This window comes from Polypterus senegalus, chromosome 6, assembly GCF_016835505.1.
Source record: "Polypterus senegalus isolate Bchr_013 chromosome 6, ASM1683550v1, whole genome shotgun sequence".
Lineage (NCBI taxonomy): Eukaryota > Metazoa > Chordata > Cladistia > Polypteriformes > Polypteridae > Polypterus > Polypterus senegalus.
The window spans coordinates 164,557,660-164,581,154 of record NC_053159.1 but is presented as its reverse complement, the minus strand read 5'-3'; the positions used below and the strand labels follow the sequence as shown (position 1 = coordinate 164,581,154).

Sequence of the window (23,495 nt, the reverse complement as noted above, 5' to 3'; positions counted from 1 at the left end):
GTGTATAAAATAAATAATATAACCTGATCAGCCAGAAATGCCATTTTTGTGGTAGAATTACATTTGGAGCAAAGTGATACACATATAATACATACAGTTTCATGAAAACGTACAGTTTATCTTTCATTGTTTTTTGTACAGACCATGTAACACATCGACAGCAACATCATGCTTCTCCAAATAGTCTAACCGGAAATTCACGTGAATGTGCTGCGGTGGGAAGGTGAAGCGTCACAATGCGGTGCTTTGAATACTGATAAGAGTCCAGCTGCACACATTCGGTGAGGGTTAAGCTGCATTCAACTAAGACGGGAGACGGAATTCCTACTCGCAAACGTGCAAGCTTGTCCGACTTCAGAGTATGATGTCAAATCCAAAATGGCGGCGTACACCGCAGGCAGGAGAAGTGCAGTAACAGTTGATTTGGTTTGATTTGTTTATTAGAAGAATTTCCTTTAAACTTCAATCTGTAATGCTGAATATTGTGGAGGTAAACATTAACTTGACAGGATGAACAGTAACAGAATAACTGCTGTCGGCTTGATACTGTATGTGCTGCTGTTGTTATATGGCACTCAATGGTTGATTGCATTGTGCGGTTGTATTAATTGCAGCTTCTCAGCAGAAACCATTGTTTATCTTGACCAAAAGCGTAATAATCTTTTTTTAGATGTGACAATGAACTTTTTGTGCCTTTCTTGCTCTTCATCGATCAGGACTATACAGTAGAACTATTAGTTAGTGTGTGTTGCAGGAACAGCAGCCAAACCCCTGCCTTCATGGAGCATCCATATTTACTTTCCTACGTGAGGAGCACAGACGTGCAGAGGTCATAAATGATGCAACTGTGAGTTACGACTTCCCAGCTCCACCGTATGACGAATGCAGAATAGGTCGCTTTGCCTTACACGTCAGTGGCATTACGCAGTATGCCCAGTCATTTACACCTTTCTCAATGCCCATTTCAAGGCGACCCTCATGTTTTGTTCTCATAAAACATCCTAACTCTTAAGATTAGGCTTCTGGGTGGGTTACCTTATGTAGGAGCAATGGTGGCTATTGAATGGAGTGTCTTGCTGTGTTACCAGGCTGCAGACAGACCCATCTTAGAGTTTTCAGTGTGGAAATCTTTTCTTCTTCCTCTTCATCTTTTCACACTTCTGTGTGCAGTCCAATGCACTTGACGACAGTTTTTACTAGAAATCCTGTGACATAAGGACGCAATTTGAATGGCTGTTTAGTAGAACTCCAAAATCGCAGGGCTCCAGAGGTCTGCAGCTAGACCCTTCTCCTAAATACGTCCAACAGCAGCCAGACTAAACATGAGCTCCAAGTTTGTAGGACGTTCCTGTGGAATTTTCACCTTAGAAACACGCATTTACCGCCTGCCTGATGCATGTGAACAAAGCAAGAGACATGTGTGGGTTTGCTTCCACTGTCTAAAGACGTGCATTTTAGGTGAATTGGCGATGCTAAATTGTTGAGTGTGTGTGTGTGTGTGTGTTTACCCTGCGATGGACTCTACCCCGCTAAAAACCAGCTTGTGACCCTGGTCTGGATTGAGCAGATTGCAAAATGACATAATAATGACTTATTTTACAGTATATTCAGTTACTGTTTTTGCTTATTGTCACATTACAGAATATTTATTTTTTGTGTATTTCTTTATTTAATTATTTTTTAAAATATTAACATATATTAGTGCTGGTTACAATTCTGGGGTGCCTGCCTGCCCACTATCCTATATGTAGGGATTTTGAAAGTGGACCCAGTGTGACCCAGACTTAGTCTTAGTGATATGGGGTGTGCTGTCCCATCCAGTGGAACTCTCTCAGGGTTGACTCCACCTTCACACGCCATACTATGTTTAAGAGGTTCATTAATGGATGGACTATATTGATGGTGGAGAGTTTCTGCCCCCAAAAAAGAAAAAAAAGAAACATGTCATTTACTCTTATAACGAAAATGCATCTAACGGTTTAAAGAAAAAAGGCACACAAGGCAGACTTGGTGTGATGTGCTTGTGCTGCAGAACACCAGGCGCCTGTCTTGATTGCGAACACGGGTATCGGCAGCTCTTCCTGAATTCTAATGTCTTCTTTCTTCTCCCAAAGGTACGGCAAAATTGTGTCCACGAAGGCCATCCTGGACAAGACGACAAACAAATGCAAAGGTACTGGCTTCTTGAAGGATATGCTCCGTGTGATCTTTACAAATCCTGCTTGCTTCCCCAGGCTGAGGTTCTTGTGCTCGCCATTCGTTCACACATCCTCAGATCAGCAGAGCTTGGTGAAGGTGCTCAGTGCTGAGGGGAGGCTGGCTGAACTTGGGCCGCCTCACCCACTCTGCTGACAGCTGCTGCCCACCATGCCTCTTGGCAGATGTCGTTTCTCACTCATTGGAGCCGAGAAGCAGCTCTTGTCAAGCCGCCATGTGATTCCTCTGACAGTTGAGCGTCCTTCGCTCGGTCCCATTCAAAGTCACGCTTGCACAATCTGGCCGCTCTCGCTCAGACTTGGCTGGGGCTGCCGCTTTTTTTGTTTTCTGCTTTTCCTGCTCCAAGTCTGGTGGCTTTCTGTGCGTTGAATGTATGGCAGGTTTCTCCCTAAATGCTATGTGTTTTTCGTCTATTTGTAGAAGCCTTGAATATGAAGCTATCTATTAACCTCTCATTCTCTCCTCTTTTTTATTTTGTCCCGTGCTCTTTACTTATCCATTGAGAAGAGAGCCGGACGCGTCTGACTTGTGCTCCCCTCCCCTCCCCCTTCCTCTCCGTTCCTTTCCTTTGGCCCCTTGCCTTAAAGGAGACTCACCAGAAGGTTATGCACTGTCTGCGCACATTTAATCCTCTCTTTATTCCCAAATCGTCCGCCCACAGAGGCATCCACAAACCGATGAGAAAAGTTTCCTGTAATTTTTATTATTGGCCGCAACTGCTGCAAATGTAAACCGAAGTACGCCCTTGAACAGACTGTGCTGTTCTGGGAGATCTGTCCAAAGTGGATGACCACAAAGTGAAAAGTGGACAGCGGTAGGCTTCGGCGGGCTGCAGGTTTTCTGTTTTATTTGATGTGTTTTAAGAGCGTTTCGTTTTATGACTTTTTTTTTTTTTTTCTTTGAGTGTAATAAACATAGGGGCACCCTGGGCGTGTACCGTCTCTATTATGGACGGCTCTGCCTGACTGGCAGATGGCCGATGCGGGCTTCGGTGCCAAGTCTGCCACTTTAACTGGAGCAAAGTTGGCCGGCGTAGCTGACAGAAATTGCAGCAGGAATGACATGAGAACAGGGCCCAGATTATTACTTTATGGTGAAAATCAAAATTAATTACGCATTCTTGAATTTCACTGTTTTCTCTTAAAACGTCTGTTTATTTGGATAAGCACTTCATCTCATTAGCCCTAACAGGTTGGTTGTCTCATGCCATAAACGCGCCTCCATTGTGACATAATAGCGCCGTTCGGGCTGGCGGACGTCCTGTACACATTGCCAGGACAGCTGAGGAGTGTGATTGGAAAACGCAGTGCGACTGTCGCAGGTCATCGTGTAAGTTGATGTCACAAAAGTAAAGTCGCGCCCAACTTGAATGTTTACGCTACTTGGATACTCCGCTTGAATTAATTAAAAAAAAAACTGTAAACCACGCCCATTTGTTATGCAAATTACTGAAGAGGAGCGTCACTTCACCAACCCCACATCTTTAAGTTTTGTCTGCAGTTACCAACGACTGTTTATTATGAAGTTCCTTTTACATCTATCTGCCAGTTTTATAGTGCCTTTCATATCTATCATATGCTGTTCTGCACATTTGTGATATATTCCTTTTAAATCTTCAATGCCTATCTATTATATAGTGCCTTTCATACATTTATGTATTGTTTTTCATGTCTGTTTATTATACGTAATTCAGGGCCAGAGAAGGTTGGAGTACAAAGCACAGGGTTAGGAGCCAACCCTGGTCAGGGTGCCAGTTTAGCACAGGTCCCACTCACATGTACGCTCACCATTACACAGGGTAAATGTGGAGTCTTGAGTTAAACTGAATTACACATACTGACCTTAATGTATGTCATAATTGTTTTTTGTCTTTTGCCTTTCAAATCATAATATTTTGCCTTTTATATCTGGCTTATATAGTATTTTACATATTTGTTTTATAGGTCCTTCCATATCCATCAATATATTGATAGTGCCTGTCACATCAGTCTGTTTAACCATTTACTTTTTACACTGCCTTTCATAAGTGTTGTATATCGCCTTTTGTATCGTTCCACAGTGCCATTAATATCTATCTATCTATCTATCTATCTATCTATCTATCTATCTATCTATCTATCTATCTATCTGTTATATAGTGCCTTTCATATCTGTTATATTTTTATTCATTTATATCTGGCTACCTTTATTTCTTATAGCACCTTTCATATCTATCTGTGTATTATCAGTGCCCGTCACTATCCATATACCTATCAATCTGTTACACTAATTTTATAAATACTATATATTTCACTTTATATCTGTCTGACCATTATATAGTACATTTCACATCTCGCTGTTATGTAGTGTGTTTCATGTCTGTCTATTGTACATTTTATAGTTGTCTGTTTCCATCCTAGTAATTTCTTGGAAATCTTAGTCTTGAAAGATACATAGGCATAGTTTGTGCAAAAACAAATGTAATAGGCTTAAGTAACAACAACATTTATTTATATAGAACATTTTCATACAGTCAAGTTGAAATTTTGTAAAAAAAAGTGCATATTTTCTGTGCTAAAGAGCATCAGTTGCTGATATTAAATAATGAATGTAAAGTGTGCCTTATAATAGAATAAAAACTAAATAGGACAGCAGTAAGATGCCGTTCATTTTCAGTGCCAATTGTCTGGTAGATCTGTGGTGAGTCCCACTTAACTGTTGTATAGTGTGTTTGTTAAAAATATTACAATTAAACACACAACTGGTAAATCTATAAAAATGACAGTATTTCTTTAATGCTCCCAGCATCCTCCCCTCTATTTCCCATGTCACCATGTTACTGTCACCACTGAACAGGGCCATTGTGAGTGAGTGTGCCCAGTGGTGGACTGGCGTCCCATCCAGGGCTGGTTCTTGCGCTGTACCCACGTAAGTCTGCACAGATTTCAAACCGAGAAGTGGGCTGAGACCCAGCCTTAGACGTCTTGGCAGATGAACAGGGTCACTCATTGTGTCCACTTTAAACCCTTTACCTACTTGGTTTGCCCGTTTGCCCTGGTGCGCCTTTCACCTTGTTTCCTCCGCAGTTCATAACCTGCTCTTGTCTTTTGTCTGTGCTGATGTGCTGCTTACTAGTCTCATGACACCATCAACACTCAGATCAAGCCCTGATTTTTCTTTTGTTCACTTAGTGGTACAGCACAAAGAGCTTTGTTTGCCAGTAAGAGTGTTGTGTAATTAAAGTCGACCCTGCCGAGTGAAGGTTATGTGTTCAAGGTTAACTTTGAATACCTCAGAGGACATCTAGTCCAAGGGTCACCACCGAAAGAACGCATCACTGTGGATGTGTATGATTGTAAAAAGGGTGACATTGTGTTTAGTGTGGGGCTGCCTGGCAGACGCAGCATCCCGGGTTCAATTCCTGCACCCACCTTGTTTCCATGTTCTCTCCATGCTGTGTAGGATTTCCTCCCAGATCCAAATGCACATTAGGTCAACTAATGACTCTAAGTGGGCCCTGCAGTGGACTGGCACTCCACCCAGTGTTACTTCCTGCCTCAGGTTCTAGCCCCTGAAGACTCCGTTTGATTTAAGCAGCAGTGAGAGTGTTAGAATTTTAGGGTGAATTTTGAACCTGCCATTTCTTTGACATGTCAGATGATGTAATATTATTACTTATTAATTATGTTGTTTTTTTGTTCCAGGTTATGGTTTTGTGGACTTTGACAACCCAACTGCTGCTCAGAAGGCTGTTTCAGCTTTAAAAGCTAATGGAGTTCAAGCTCAGATGGCAAAAGTAAGTAACACTTGTCCAAGGCAGTTTTGCACATAACATCTAATGAACATGTTGGTCGTCTCTCCTTCATTGCATCACCACAGTTTCATTAACTAACCAAATGTTACAAAACAAGTGCTGGCCTGTGACACGTGAGCACCAACACAAGTGAGACAGTTCTCAGAGTCTGCCCACAGCTTGCTCTCTTATCCTCTTTGGCAGCCATGTTCATCAGAACTTCAAAGTGCAAAAACTCTTAAGCAGACATTTGAGTTGCTGATCCAGTGCGTTGCACAACATCAAGTCAGCCAGTCAATCCCATACAAGCTGTGGAAAAAATGTCAGCGCAGGTCACACACAAGTCCATACAAAGATAGGATTAACCATGAGAATGTTGAGGGGCAGTGCTGACTCAGTGGTGGGCACCTTGTTGACATCCTGGGAGTTTGGCTTCATTTTCTTTGCACTTCAAAATCTCCTCATGATGTCTGCTTAGCAGAAATGCTAGATGCTCGATAATCAGTGTATGGAGGGCACAATATGGGACAGAGAACTGTTTTGAGTTCAGAGAGAAGAAAAAAGAATTTGACCCTTCAAAAGCCTGAGCACTGACCATAAGAGGCTGTGACCCTTTGTGGCGTCTAATGCATTAATCCGACTTCGGGCAAGGATGGAGTCATTTGAGCATAATCTGCCCACACGAACACAAGTAGAACATACTGATATGTCATTTATCCACCCACCTACTGAACCCTTTTAATCCAGCGTAAGGGTCATATAAAGCTGGTGCCAGTCCTACCGGCATTGGGCACACAGTGGTAAGCAATATAGGACACTTTGTCTCAGCAGGCCTATTAAGACACACTGTGCACATCTTTAGGTTCTGTCACGGTGCCGGCGTGCCTAAAGAATGTCTCAAATGAACTTGGGGAGAACATGCAATAACAAGTGACCAGGCGAGGAGATTATTGTTATATTTATCGACGCATGAACTGATCCAGGTGGACAGATGGAGCAAATCCAGGCAGAACTAAGCATGGGGTAGGAAGCAGTCCTGGTCCATCACCTGCCACACATCCACATTCGGGCCATTTGACTTAATGTGCATGTCTTTGGAGCGTGGAGAGTTGGAGGAAAACTCACACAAACATGGATACACAAGATACACACTCGACCTTGGCAGTGGTCTGGTCTCCTGAAGCTGTCAGGTAGCAATGTTAACTACTGCACCACCATGCCGCCCAGTATTCTATTTCTACTCTGTCCAGTACAGTGTGTATAGGAGCACTTTAAAAATGAAGTAAATAAATAGACAGGAAAGGCACTATATAATATTTTGATAGATAGGAAGGTCACTGAGCTAGACATATAAATAGAGAGGGAAGCTTTATAAAATAAGAATACAGATGAATTTCTACGGTCTCGTGGTCTTTGAGATTCACTCTGTACAATATCCACAAGATCAGACCATATCTCACGGAGTATACAGCAAACTCCTGGACCAGGCACTGGTCCTGTCCCTTCTGGATTACTGTAACTCTCTGCTAGCAGGAGCACCACAATATGTCACCAAGCTGCTGTAGATAATTCAAAATGCAGTGGCGCGTTTAGTGTTCAACCAGCCGAGGTGGGTACATTGTCGCTCCTCGTTTCATATCACAATACTGACTCCATGTAGCAGCACACATTAAGTTCAGATCCTTGATACTTGCCTACTGAGTAGTCAGTGAGTCAGCACCCGTCTGTATGGAGACACTTTGAGGTCCTCTGCTCCTTCTGGATCAGTCTGGTCTGCTGATGTTTGGCGTCTGGCGATGTCACCTCTGCAGTATCAGTAAAGGCTCTTTTCATGTGTAGCTCCTGTAATCAGCAGTTTTGAAAATGTCTGCTGTCCAAAATGAGAGCAGCCATGGAGTTTAATAGCAGGTTTAATTAACAACGAGAATTGGCTTCTGATTAAGAAACTTGTTGGAGTGAAATTGGAGCTTGACACCACTGGTCATCTGCTGGCTCATTTCACATCTCATTTTTGTTTGTCTGCCATTTAAGAAAGAAAGAAACAATTCAAAGGACTGAGTCTTGAAATACAAGGCAATTAAAAGGAAGGCAAAAGAAGTCAATTGGCAACAGAAATCAGTCATAAATAAGCGACTTGAAGGAAAAACTAGAGCCACTGCGGTTTTTGTTGACACCCAACCATCACACCTGTATGAGCTTGTTCGACATCCCATTCCAGTATCGTGAGCATTAACATGGAGTTGACGCTCTTTTTTGCTGCTGTTAAAGCCTCTGCTCTTCTCTTTTCCACAAGATTATGGCAGTGTGTCGGTTGGAATCTGTGCCTTTTGAGAAAACCTTGTGTATAATCACTATTGTGGTCGAAATCAACATCATAATTACAGAAAAGAAACTTATCTTCTACTGGGACAAGTTTGATAAAACCTTTTTAATTCGGTAATCAGGCAGGAGAAAGCTTGACCATCTGCATCATTATTTACTCTAGCAGTGCCATGCTGAAGAGGGAGCATCCATCACAGCAGTCCATTATACAAGCATGATCAAAAGTGAAAGGACAGAGGTCCGTTTTATAAACAGTTGAATTTACAGAACAGGGTCAGTCGGTGCTTACATTTGCTCTGTTTGGCTCATTGGTCTACACCCAAATGACTTCTATAAAGTATTCTTGTTCTTCTCATATCTTTGGAGTTTAGCTATCACCCTTGAGATTTCGGTGTGTGTAACAACTGTCCGGTTTTGTTGTTTTCAGGACATTTACTGATCCCATAATCATCCCTTGGTACATTTTGTGTACAGTATTACCTTTTAACCCTTTCAGTAGCTCCCTTCATAACATTTTAAAACAAATGCATATATATTTCAACACATAACCTCTGTTACCACTAAAGTATGCTCTCACATCATTCCAGTTGATCACAGAGGTGTTCAGTAGAGCGGAGGACAGGGATCTATGCAGGCCACTTGAGTTCCTAAATTTCTTTACAGACCTCACGTTGAGAAGTTTACTTACCTCGGCAACGGCATTCATGTCTCTAGTGACTCTTCCAATGATGTCAGTAGAAGGATTGGGAGAGCATTGGGGTTCATGTGGTCGTTGAAAGAAAGGGGTGTGTGGCACTCCCAGTATCTCTGCAAAAGGACGAAGGTCCTGGTGCTTCCTGTTTTCCTATATGGCTGCTAGACATGGACGCTGTCTAGTGACCTAGATGAAGACTTGGACTCCTTCGGTACTGTGTCTCTTTGGAAAAACCTGGGGGACTGCTGGTTTGACTTTGTGTCAGTTACGGTACTGCAGCCATGTGGTGCGATTCCCCGATGGTGATCATTGATGAGGACCCGAGAGGCTGGGCCAGGCCAAGGGGACACCCATGTAACACCTGGCTGCTGCAAATAGATGGTTATTTTCAGGGGGTGAGACTGTACTGTCTGCCTGTGGGTTGCTAACAGGTATCCCAAGCTGTTTTATCATGTGGTGGATGTGGCAGCGTGCTATACCAGTGCATCCCTCCTGACCTGACCTCGCTTTGTGCTCACAGGCACAGTCTTGCTGGAACAGAAATATGCATTCAACAAGCTGCCATCACAAAGATGGAAGCACACAGTTGTCTAAAAATGTTTTTGTATGCTGTAGCGTCAACAGTACCATTCACTGAACCAAGGGGGTCTAGCCCAAGCCCTGCCATTATCTCTCCTCCACCAGACTTTACAGTAGGCGCTATGTAATGATAGTATGAATGACGTCTCACTTTATTTGCATTAGGAATAGGTCAATTTCCGCATACCTTGATTTACACTCGGAGAAAGAGAGAGAACCTTGGGGGTCAGAGCTCAGGGTCAACTATTTGTGCGGCGCCCCTGCAGCAACTACTTATTAATGGCCCTGCTCAAGTGCCCAATGGAGTAGCATTCCTTCTGGCATTGCCAGGACTTGAACCTTCCACTTATCAGCATGTTGGCCAAAAGGTAGCGTTCTCCTGGCATCCATCAAGCCCACATTCTTCCATCAGCCTGCCAGATACCAAAGTGATTCATCATTCCAAAGAACACATTTCCACTGCTCCAGAGTCCAATGTCAGGCAGTGCGCTTTTACACCACTCCAGCCAAAGCTTGGCATTACACATAGTGTTTTTAGGCTTTTGGGCAGCTGCTGGGCTGTGTAAACCCACTTCTTGCAGGTCTTGACACACATTTCTTGTGCAGTTTGGAACTCTGTTTTGAGGACAGGCGATTTTTATGTACTGTGTGCTTCAGCAATTGGCAACCCCGCTCTGTGACTTTGTGTGGTCCACCACTACATGGCTGTGCTGTTGCTGCTTCCTAATGCTTCCACTTCACAATTTTAGCACTTAAAGTTGACCAGGGCAGATCTACTGACTTGTGGCAAAGGTGGCATCCTATGACAGCGCCACATTTAAAGTCCCTAAGCTACTCAGTACGCCCCATGTTGCTGCCAGTGTCCTTCAATGGAAATTGCATGGCTGTGTGCCGATTTGATGCACCTACTAAGAGAGAAATACCTGAATGGAGTCTTTTGGAGGGCTGTCGTCCGTGTACTATTGGCCATATAATGTACGTAAGGCTGAGTGTGTGTTCACAACGCTGAACTGATCTCCACCAAATTGTGCACAGAGTCCCCAATTATATAGGGCAGGGCATCCGAAGGGGCGCGACTACCAGAGAAGTCAGTAAAAAAGCCACTCCGAGATCAGCATTTACAGACATGGCACTTAGTGAACACTTTGGACACATCTCCAAGCTGCTTCATCCGTTTGTCCACCCCTCTCTGCCTCAGAAACAACTCGCATGCTCAGTGTCCACTGAGACTTGCTGGTGACCACACGCCCAGCCAGTAGACACGTCTGAAGTGCTCTACCATAGCTGTTACAGAGCTGCTTTTACGCCAGCTTGTCCTGGGGATGATATTGTTCCTCAAGGGTTCACACCCAGGTGTGCTATGCTATTATTTCCATGGCACACCTGAGTAGCTTTCACGGTGCACCACCATGCTGTGGCACACTGGTTTTAAAACACTGATGTAGGGGGGACATTGTAGACTATGTTTCATTCCAAAATTTATTTGGTGGCCCCATCCCAGTCAACATCAGGTACCACTTCTAGATTACTTTAAAATGAGCCGTAAAGCTTCTGGCACAAGCATGAATGTTAATTGAAAAACATGTAGACTCTTGCCAGGGTAGCGTGGCATTGTGACCCGACATTTGCGTGATAGACATATGAGTGCCGACAAAATAACACAGATTAAAACGCGACGTCAAAATCGCGCCGACAAAATCGCAAAGGTTTCATTAAATATAAATTACTAGTTTAAAACATATATAATAATGTTTATTTTAGAAGTCAATATTATGAGGCGCGGCACACCATCAGCACGGCACGCAGATAGTCCTTAAGATCACGCCCTGCATATGTAGGAAGAATTGCAGCGAGACGTCTTGATAGTTGAGCGTATTTGGACTTGCTGGCTGCCTGACTGCTGGTAATTCCGCTTTGTATAAAACGCGTTATGCCAACCCTCGACTGAGTTATTTGTTCACGGCATGCCATCAGCAGTTATAACAGTTATAACCTAGCACATAATGCGCACGTACACGTACCACTCTCTTGGCCTCTCTCGCGATTTTGTCGGCGCGCATTTGTCAAAATCCAGTTAGCGGGTTTGTCGGCGCTCGCTTGTCCGTCAGGGCTCATATGTCTATCGCGCTTTTGTCGGTGAACCATGTGGCATAGTGGGCGAGCAATCAGACTTTCATTTTGAAGGCTGCGTGTTTCACTCCGATCTCAGATGTGTTGTGTGCCCCTCAGTGTGCCACGTAAACTGCTTTGGTTCCAACAATATAAGATTAATTAAACCATTGTACTGTGCATCTGTACTTGTAAAGTATCCTCAGATGCTGTTCACTGTGGAAAGTTGCTATTAAAAAAATAAGTGTGCTTCTTGTTAAAAGGTTTTAACGAAATATCTGCAGTATATGTTCTGTGAATAAGTGAAATCAATTAACTTTTTTTGATTCATAGAAAATAGTTCCTTATTAAAGACCAGCCAGCCATCCTTCCGTCATCAAAGCTTCAATCCAGTCCACAGTCCCGGGGGCGCTTTAGATATCCTTTACAAATGATCAGATTTCAAATCAGACTCCTAAATTAGAAGCTTTATTCTTTTCGATTTTTTTTTTCTTTAATTAGGTGGTGGAAAATCTCTGAGAACCTTTTCCCCTATAGAGTGCATATATCCAGCAGTGCATTCTCATGTAGAAAACTCAATTAATCCCACCAAAGAAGTCAGACTTAAAAAAGAGAAGAAAAAAAAAGCTTAGCTCTGCAAGCAATTAGACAAGTGGGAGGACGGCCACTGAGCCGATTTAGTCTCCGGTATGCACCTGGAAGATGCCAAGAAAATGTTTCTGGAAAGCCAATGCTTGTGTTCACTTAGACAGTGCATACAAATTATCGTTTGGTGTTACTGCGGAATTTGTCAAAGCTGCGCGCCTTGAAGGTCTCAGCCCTCATCGTGTTTCTGTGAAACCGATGGGCTCACGTTTTCTTTTGCTGAGTGGCCCACTGATCTCACTGCTGTTCGGCGATGCTGTAAAGGCGAGTGTGTCAACCGCGACGTGTGCCTTACAGTATTTAATTGTGTACTAATTAAGCTCTGATTTGTGTAAAGATGGGCTCCTCCGTCTCTGAAGAATAGACTAAGCATACTACAATCAGACGAAAATCTAATTTTTAAATTATAGATAGAATGACTCTGAAAGGCATCATGTAATAGGCAGACAGATATGAAAGTCACTTTATAACATTTAGAAATTTTTTGCTTGGCAGGATTTTTTATCCAAAGTTACCTACAAAAGAGCTAAATATAATCAAGTAACATTAGGCTAGGGCAGCGCTTCTCAATTGGGGGAACTGTTGCTGGGGGTGCCACAATCCATCGAAGAAGAAAAATGAAAAACATTATTTGTACAAAATCTTAATTTATCTATCCATTCCTGAATGATTAAATGGTCAGGCTATTTCGTATCAGTGCAATACGCTGCTTGTTAAAACGGATGACTTCCTCTCTTACGCACACGTAGTGCTACGTGGGTATTATGAACTATCATATGAACTGATATTTTTTCATACTTCTTCTCAAACCATGGGGGTGCGAAATCGGCCTCGACCATCACAGGGGGTGTGAGGGTAAAATGAATCGGGAAGTGCTTGGCTAGGGCCTGTTTGTTCAGCAAGCATAATAGGACAGATAACGAAAGTTGATTACAACAATTGAAATGATGTAAAAGCTAATAATCAATACTTGGGATGGGCATTGTGTAATGGCTACATAGATATGAGTGTATGATAGGGACACTATATGATAAATATATAGTGTACACAGATGTGAAAATAAGGTGGTACAATGGCATGGTGGTAGCGCTGTTGCCTCACAACAGTAAGACTGGGAATAAGAACACTCAAAGTGGCAGCATGGTGATAGTGCTGCTGCCTCAAAATAAGGAGATCAGAGGTAACATCATGCATGATGTTTGCATGTTCTCCCCATATCAGCATCAGTTTCCTCCAGGTTCTCTAGTTTAATACCACAGTCCAAAAACGTGCAAGTTAGGTGGACTGGCATTTCTAATTTGGCTCTAGTGTGTGCTTATGTGTGTGTGTGGGTCTGTGTCTGCATGTTTAGCCAGTGCCGGGATGGCACCCGTCCAGGAACTGCTTACCCAGTGCTTCAGCTACCCTGCTGTGGGTGAGCAGGTTAAGAAGATGGATGGATGATAGATAAATAGACAGATGTGTAAGACACTATGAAGTAAATGAGCAGGCAGTGTTCCGTAGAGGGGCTTTGGGCTTCAAACCCTGAGGTGGTGGGTTCAAATCCTGCGACTGACACCATGTGACCCTGAGCAAGTCTCTTGACCTGCCTGTTCTGGAGAAAGAAAAAAAAAAAACTGGAATCAGTTTTATCTCAAATGTTGTAAGTCACCTTGGATAAAAAGGCATCTGTTAATTAATAAAAATAAATATATATAGAAAGGCATCATATTGGATCAATAGGAAAGGTGCTGTAAGATAGATGGAGAGCTATAAAAGACAGTTTGTAATAAACAGATGGGGAAAGACAGAATAATGTGATAGATATGCTGTGTAATAAACAGATACAGTATATTTTAAAGACACAGAATAAATAGATAGGAAGAGCACCATATAAGGCATAGATAAGAAAGGCACCATGTAACTGATAGCGAGAGATAAAGCTAACTTATTATATAGTAGACTAGACATTAAGCCCGTTAAAATAACGGGCGTTAGAACAGTAGTGCATAAACGTTTGTATGAACAGTCTATATTAAATGGCATGGGACCTTGTATATGGCTGTAATATGCGTCACTGTATTGTGTGCCTTTAATTTTCTCTCGCAGTAATACTGGTTTGTATTTCCTTAAAATGCCTGTAATTTTGTCTGACAGTAATACAATGGAACCTCGATTCACGACCATAAATTGTTCCAAAACTCTGGTTGTAACCCGATTTGGTCGTGAACCAAAGTAATTTCCCCCATTGGATTGTATGTAAATACAATTAATCCGTTCCAGATCGTATGAACTGTATGTAAATATATATATTTTTTAAGTTTTTAAGCACAAATATAGTTAACTATACCATAGAAAGCACAGCGTAATAGTAAACTAAATGTAAAAACATTGAATAACACTAAGAAAACCTTGAACAACAGAGAAAACTAACACTGCAAGAATTTGCACTATAGCCTTATGACCCGCTCGCTAAAAACTCTTTTTTTAATGAGTTTTAAGCACAAGGGAAAAAATGAACATTTTAAAAATCTGTAATTTAATAAACAACCAAGAAAAGTAACATTGCAACAATGCACACACGCCTGTGTGTGTGTGTGTCTCTTTCGCGGGCCTGTGTGTGTCTGTCTCTCGCGTGTGTGTGTGTGTGTCTGTCTTTCTCGCGCGCGCCTGTGTGTGTGTGTGTGTGTGTGTGTGTGACGCGTGCGCGTCTGTCTCTCGCGTGTGTGTGTCTGTCTCTCTCTCTCTCTGCACACACAGGGAATGCACAGGAAGAGACTGAACACGTGCTGTGTGGCCCCGCGCATGCACACTTCACCAGAAGACACACACACACGGACACCTGGACGCACACAAGGGTTTTATTAAAGAGGATATTTTGGCTTGTGGGTCCTCATACCCTAAAACCCCAGACACAACTATCCAAATAACAGTCCTGGATTCAAATTAGTATTTATTATTACAATTATCTCCACACAGGCCTGCTTCTTTCTTTTTGTCTTTCTGTCTTTCTAGCCCTGTGGAGTCCACGCTGAAGGCATGCCAGAGGAGCACTGCCGCCTAGCATACTGCGGGTATGTTGGGTCCTGACAGGCAGTCAGTCTCCCTGTAGCTGTCCATTATTTCCTGCCTTGCTCCTGAGACAGGGATGCCCATTCATCCCAGTGGAGGGGCCTGTTGATCCATGTCTATCACAATAGGAACACACTATAGAATAAGAGCAAAGATAGGTGGATTTGAATATAGAAATTGATGTGAATGAGGCAGACTTGCGTAGAAAGCATGATGTAATGCACAGATAGACAGGGCGGACCTTAGGATAGCTAGATTTGTATTTTACAACCTTTTTTAGATCTATTTTTTGTTACTAAGATTGAGAATGTTCTCTTAATTCTGTTTTATATGATAAGTACATTATAACAAGAGTAAATCAAACTAAGTTTTCACACTGTGGAGCCTAAAAGCACACACGGCCCGAGAATAGTCAGGTTTATGTTCTGAAAGGAAGTAAATAATTGGAGGTTGTTATGGCAACAAGGCCAGTAAACCTCAGGAATTGGGGCAGTCCAGCCAAACAGGAATATCCAAATTGAATTCCCAGCAAATCTTGAGTAGTTTAACGTAACTGCTCTCATTTTTTTTCCTTTATTTCTTTTCATGGCCCTGATCTCGATTTTGGAGAAGATGAATGCAAGTATTCTGAGTCATTGAAATAGAACAGGAACTTTATTTCACATATTTGTAAACACCAAAAAAGTTCTTTCTCCTAGAAAGAGAGATAGAGACTGTTACAATTTCCATTGTTTATTAACATCTAATAGCCAAATGCTATAAATCCATAAGGTATTGTTGTATTTGATTAGGCCAACACTATCACTTATCACTATCTCCTTGCAGCATCAGGGCCAAGGCAGGAGATGGGCACATACGGATGCTCTCCATCATTCCAGGCTAATTTAGAGTCTCTAATCACCCTAAGCAAAGAAGCTCAGAGAAAGACCAACACAGACATGGGCAAATCTACACAGGCAGTGTAGCTTAACGGTTAAGGCTTTGGACTTCAAACCCTGAGGTCGTGCGCTCATATCCCACTGCTGACACTGTGTGACCATGACCAAGTCCCCTCACCTCCAACTGGAAAAATTAAAGAAGTGTAATCAGTCATATCTCAAATGTTACAAGTTGCCTAGGATAAAGATGTCAGCCATAATAAGTAAATAATAATAAATGTCATACAGATGGTGAATGGACCAGGAATTGAATTAGAGTGAAGGAGCCGCTGATCTGCCGTGCTATTCTGTAGTCTCACTTATGCAGGGTTAGTTCTGAGGTGCTAACCTAATACGCACACATTTGAAAACTAAACTACCTGTCAAAAAAAACCATGGAGTGATGGGAAAGACTTGCCAACATCATATAGTGACCGGACCAGAAGATGAGTCAGATCTTTACAGATAGTATGTCATGGTAATAATGTGACAGGGGAAGTTCCAAGAAACCCATAGAGTGATAGGAGTGACAGTCCAACACCATATAGTGACCAGACCAGAACATGAACCAGATCTCTAGGGCTGGTAGAGTGTAGAGCTAACCCCTGTGCCGGGACCAGCAGCCCTTTTAGAGAGGCAGTTATATAAATATTCAAATTTTAGTGGCTAGTCTGTGCTTGTCTTAGGGTGTGGGTGTAATCCAAAGGCCAAAGAGAACCTTCCAACTCCACACAGACGATGATATGACATTACCAGGTATCCAGCCCACATCCTTGGCACCGTAATGCAATAATACTAACCAGTGTGCCTTCCATTAGAGAGACTTTACAAATTGTGTATCATGGTAATGTTTGGAGAATGTTAGAAAACCTTGGAGCGATGGGTTATGATATACTAACACCATATTGTGACTGCAGCAGGAGATGAACCAGATCATTATAGATAGTATATCATGGTAATGGTGGTGGAGAATGCTAAGAGAAACATATGGAGTTATGGGAATGACATGCCAACGCTATATAATGACTGCACCAAAGAGATGAACCAAATCTGCAGCACTAACTCCAGCCCACTAAAGAGACAGTTATACAAATGTCCACACACATCTTTGAGATGATGGTGTAATCCAAAGACGGAAGAAAACCTGCAGTCTCCACAGAGACTGTGACAATGCCAGCAGTTAAACCCCTATCCTTGGCACCATGAAGCAACAGTGCCAACCAGTGAGCTGACCTTTAGAGAGGCTTTACAGATGAATATCGTGTATATCCTGATAATGTGGGTGGAGAATGAGGTTCAAGTGTTACTGTACCAAAAGTGCTCCCATATTTATAGCCCATTTACTCCAATTCAGGTCGCTCACTCAGGTTTGCTGATGAATGGTGTCTGATGATGCCACCTCTGCGTAGCATCAAACCTCAGTCGACTCTTTTTCATGTATAGTTCCTGGCAGGTGGAATGACTTGCCCACTTCCATCTGAAATTCAGAGTCCCTCAGTGTGTTTAAGATGCGCTTGAAGACCCTCTTGTTTGGTGAATTTCTGTCCAACTCGGCTTTTAGGTTTTTGTAACTTTGGAATTGTAACTCGCTTGCATTTTGCTCTGCGCTCTTCACTTGTGGTGATCAATTTTGTACCCTTGTCCCGTCCCCAAACTGATGTTTACTCCATTATGTTAACCTCTTTTGTTAGTCACCTTGGATAAAAGCATCACCTAAGTCAATAGATGTAAATGTCACAGGGTTCCAGAGCCTATCCCAGCAGCATTGAGTGCAAGGCAGGAACTGACACAAGATGGGACGCCGAGGGCAGTTTTAGAGGCGCCAATTTACCTAAATGCACTTGTGAAGTGAGTGCTAAAACTAAAACGTTAAAAGCATCGCATGACTTCAGATTAATCGGCTTAAGGTTATCTTGCTGTTTAAGGTACCGTGCATTTTAAATTTACTCAAGAAAATTTCTTCTGGGGAGCAGGAAAAAAGAGAATGCGCAGTCTTTGCTCAGAGTGCTTTATGAGAGAAGACAAGCATTAAATCTGTTCAGTATCAGAGGATCTTTCATTCTGTGAACAGTGCCCCCAACTCCCCCCCCATGTCACATGATGTTTAATGAGTGACTGTTTAGCTGGTGACCCCATTCACTACAAAAACAGATGTCTTATCTTTCTGCCAAATTTCTTTCCTGCTTTTTAGGAGCTGTTCCACACGCACAGGGAGGTTTTTGTTAATTTCTTTCAGATGACAGCTAAGAGCTTTAACCCTCATAGGACCTCTGGTCCACACTTTTATTACTTAAAACATTGTTAATTACCCACATTTTGCTTCTTGCAGCAATCACTCGCTTGACATTTGACCTCTTAACAACTGTTTTGTGTTTTTCGGCCACACGCATGTCCATACGTGTGTGCTTGTGGTAGTCATGGGAAGACTGGAGCCTTCCTCAGCAGTGGTGGATACAAGGATGGAACCAGCTGAGGTCAGTGTGCCATCTCAGTCCTCTGTGACACACACACACATATAAGAGACAGCGATGAGTCACATTTTAGAAATATCCCAACACACACACACACACAGCTTTAAGGCATACAAAGGAAACTGAAATATCTGGAGAATAAAAACCCACACAAAAGCAGGGAGAGAGTCTGTGACCAAGTATGGGTTTGAAACCCCAGCAGTGCCAACCACTGTGCCATCCCGATGAAGTTGCTCATCCTCTGCTTAGTTGAGCATTGGCAGTGGCCCAGTTTAGCATGCTGTACCCTGTAGGACAGAATCCATCGCCTCATTAACCAACAGGATGGCCTAGAAAATCGACCTTCCAGAAGGGTGCGTCTGCAATATGTGGTGCTAGAACAGACACAACACAGCTTGTCCTGCATTGCTCCAGCTTAGCTGTGTGAGAAATGAACAGTTTAAGTATGCCCCCACCTCAAATTATAAAAAAAAATTTTAAAATGCAATTTTGGAAATTAATTTGGAATTACACTGGTCTGTGTTCAGTCGGCCAGCCTTGACCTCCTACTCTAAGAATTCCCCTAATGATACATTTTTGTTCATCCTTTGAATGCTTCACATCAGTTTTAGGAGTTCATGGGCATTGTTTTAAAAAAAAAACGCAGAGCCAGTAAGGACGTTGCCATGAACCTAGAAGATGAACTGGTGGCCATGTCTAGAGCAGGACAGATGTTCCTACTCTGTGCTTGTTCATATTTTGTATCAGACCTTTCAGCATCACTTTTTCAAAATTGCTTCGAAATGGCTATCTCATTTAGTCATAAATAAGGCCTCTGGCCTTGTCTCACAATATATCCAGTCAAGATCAGTCATTCCAAGCTCCTGTCAGCACTCCCATTTTCTTTCCAAATGCTTCACTATAGAGTCAGCATTCAGAAATAGTCACAAGTTAGATAAATCACAGCTTGAGTTCACCTGTGCTAAAGTTATAGTACCAGTGTCTTTTAGGTGCGTCCATCCTTTGCTGAATATCTCTGTATTATAAAAAAATATCTTGGGTCAAGACGTGATTTTCTCTGAGACACCTTAATGTCCCGCGAGGCAAGGCAGTGAGACAAAAGGACAGCTGCTGTACAGGCTTTTAAATGTTCGAAGCGCAGTGCGACATGCAGATCACGCTATTTCGGCACAAGCAGCAGCAGCACAAGCCAACAGCAAATCGAGCACAGAGGAGGTAAAAAAATGTATTTGTTTCTCATTGTATCACCGTTTAAGAGGGGGTTTCGGAGGAGCGACCGCATCTCCTTAGCGTACGTTCAGCTGCCCCTCTTCACAATGCAAGAGGCAGAGACGCAAAGTGGTTGGCCCCTAGTCAAGAAGATGAGAGTAATGACTAGAGCTGAGAATGCTGATATTAAAGCAAGAAAATTTAATTGGTCAAAGATTTCATTTTCATTGGTTTAAAAATTGATCAAAATGGGGAGGCGGGTGCTGAGATCAACAAAAGGCTGACACTTGGCTGCCATGCATTGCTAAGTGTAACTAAAATGGAGGAGCAAAGACCTCAGCATCACTGCCAAGACCAGAATGTTCAACGTAATTATGCTCCCCATAGCGACTTACAGTACATAAGCGAAGCATGATCATTGGAAACAGCAGATCAAAAACACATCGACACGTTCAGACAGTAGTGTTGGAGGAACCTGTTGTGAGTACAATGAACGGTGAAAATCACGAATAGGGAAGTCCTAGAAAGATTTAAAAATGGGGCATCACTGGGAGGTAAGAGAGCCATGCAACATCTGACATACTTCAGTCATGTTATGAGAGACTGGAAAAATCACTGAGGCTGAGAATGGTCACTGGGACCAGGAAAAGAGGACGTCAGAAAACATGATGGCTGGACATTGTCGAGCATGACACTGATATGTGCATGAAACAACTGAAGGAAGCTCTTAGGGACCACTAGTCGTGGAGACAACGTGTCCACAAAGTCTGAGAGTCTGCCCTGCCTGAACATATAATGAAATTAAATAATGAATTCTTTGTCCCATACAACATTTTGCCAAAGAACTGACCCCCTACTTTATGTGTACTAGCCATTGTCCTCCACAAGGCTTGGCACCATTCTCCCCAACTTCTGGTCCTTTTTTGTAAACCTCGTTCCTTAATCTTCTCTATTGACGTTTGTCACTCACATTATATGTCATGAAATGAGTGTGACTGTTATAATTGAGAATTGTATTGTAAAAAATGGTTAGGCGTTAACCCTGTCTCCTTCAAAATACACTGGCTTCCTTCTAAAGCAACAAGTGGCTTCTACTGGTTTCTCCACAATGGAAGCATTCTTGGAAATTTTCTTTGGCAAGGTCTTTCAGTACATCAGTCTGGACATGATCTGTCTTATGAAAACCAAGTCTTTTAGGCAATTTTCCAATTTATGGAAGAGGGACAAGTCACTTGATGACCAATCTCCATAAGTAGGTGGCTGCAGGAGAGCTGGACTGTACTTGGGAGGCTAGAAACTCAGTGGATGGAGGCATTGCCAAAGGTGATTGGCCAAGGTGGGACAGTTCATGCTCCCAGAAAGTAAACCGATGAACCTAAGATAATATCTTGTTTGTATGTTCCCTGTTCAGCTTTTCGTATGTTTGTGATGTGAAGTTTCACATAATATTTGTTAGTATTGCACAGCTTGATTTTCTTGATTCTACTTGTATCCAGCAGCAGTGATGGAGACCTCGTATCAGTGTTATTTGTTTCATGATAGCCCTTATATTTTATTTGGTAGTCTGTCAGACAATTCTGTTAAATCTGATATCCTATTAGACAGCTTCAAGATGGAGGGGATGTCAGAGTTGATGACCAGTTACTGACCTTGACGGCCAAGTTTATCAAGTTACATGACTAGAATTGAGAGGTATCAGTTATGAGGAGAGATTGAAGGAGCTGAACTGTTCAGTTTGAGCAAATGGAGATCAAGGGATTTATAATTCTGAAAGGAATCAGCACAGTGGATCCAGGCCGGTACTTTAAAATATAATCTACAACAACAACAGTGGGACACAGCCGATTTTGCACAAAAAGATTCAGACACACGTGGAATAAAATGGTGTGTTGGAGAGTACGACTTTGGGGACCATCAGATCTCGGCTTCATGTTATTTTAAACAATTTAGGTGAACAGGATGGACGAGCTTGTCGGGCTGAATATCCTGCTCTCATCACAGACGTTCTAATGAGATGACCCTAGGATGGAATGGTGCCATGCTTTCACCCTTGTGCTGCTAACCCCCTTGAACCAGAATTGGATTAATTAGGTTTGAGAACATTTAGTAGGGTTACCCGACGTCCGGCAAAAGGAGGACATGTCCTACTTTTCAGCGTTTCGTCCTGCGTCCGGCAGGCAATGCCTAAAAAGGTGAAAATGTCTGGCTTTCATCAATCACTGACTTGACCGTGTCATTGGCTGAACTCGCATGCTATCATCTCTGTGTTTTACATTATATCATATATGTATTATTAAAAACAAAACGGCTACACGCCTATGCCCACTTTTTGTGTTGTCTGTTCTTATTATACAAATATGCTGTAGTCTTTTATCTAAAGATGTCATCCAGCAGTAACACTAACAAGAGGAAATGCAAATTCTCAGACCACATGAAAACGAAGTATCCGTGCTTTAGTGAAGGATGCACCGAAAACAGAGCAAAGTGTATGGTTTGTGATTCTTACGTGTCCGTTGCAAACAAGGTTACCACTCATTTAGAATGACACGTTACCAGTGAGAAACACAGTAAAGTACAGTTCGTGGAGTTCCACGCCTATGCTGCCTGGAACAATGAACTGCTGGGAAAAGTTGCCTTGTCTGAAAAATATGAAACGGCATAGTTCTACGGTAAATTTTCATTTTGATGACTCGTTTTGTGACCACTCAAAAACAAGTTTTTATTGTAACACACATTACACAATGTGTTTCGTGAATAGAATGGGACACGTTCTCCTTTGTCCTCCTTTATCATGGCTTTGTCCTCCTTGCTGACCTTCGGTGTCCTCCTTTGGGTTGGCAGGTTTCTGGTAACACTAATGTTACGTTTTTTGTGTTTTTTGGTGTGATACAACGCCTTCTGTTACATTTCAGCATTCACTGACAAGTAGGTCCTTCTTTCTCCTCCTCATTTTTTATTTGCCGGACTATCCAGATGTTTTCAGCTTCAAGCTTTGCAACCTGTAATGGATTAAGCAGGTTTAATAATGGATGAGGGAGAGAGCAAAGAGAGAGAGAAAACGAGATGATGTTATATTTTAGTGCTACTGCATGCCAGATGAGTGGAATATCAGTTATTGCTGCAGCCGCCCAGCTAGATGTCCAGGGTTAAAACATTTTCCCATCCCATCTACACGCTCTTCGTGTGTCCACATAGCTTTCGTGGTTTCCTGGCATGTTAAGTTGATAAAGAACTCTAAATTGGACCATTGTGTGTGAGTATGGCATCATGCCCTGGGATGGACTGACACCCTGATGCTGCCAGGTTAGGCTATGGCCTGTGACCCAATATATGTAATGTTAAAAAAAAAAAGAAACTAAACTATATTCCGGCCAGATACTATATACTTTATTTATCAAAATGAATGAAGACGGCCACTTTCAAGGTGTGCCCATGCCTGTGATGGTCTTTCTCTGAGCTTCTTTGCTTAGGGTGATTAGAGACTCTAAATTAGCCTGGAATGATGGAGA

General features: G+C 42.4%; 1 protein-coding gene across 7 annotated transcripts in view; it reads left to right on the top strand.

Annotated features, from left to right (window-relative positions):
- The window catches only part of rbms1a (RNA binding motif, single stranded interacting protein 1a), a 493,792-nt gene that overhangs the window by 388,801 nt on the left and 81,496 nt on the right, over nucleotides 1-23,495 (top strand). For all 7 annotated transcript variants that reach the window (XM_039757486.1, XM_039757481.1, XM_039757480.1 and 4 more), the window contains exons 3-4: nucleotides 2,115-2,173; nucleotides 5,901-5,992. In XM_039757486.1, coding sequence (XP_039613420.1) covers nucleotides 2,115-2,173; nucleotides 5,901-5,992 — 151 coding nt within the window. The remainder of the gene's footprint in view (nucleotides 1-2,114; nucleotides 2,174-5,900; nucleotides 5,993-23,495) is intronic.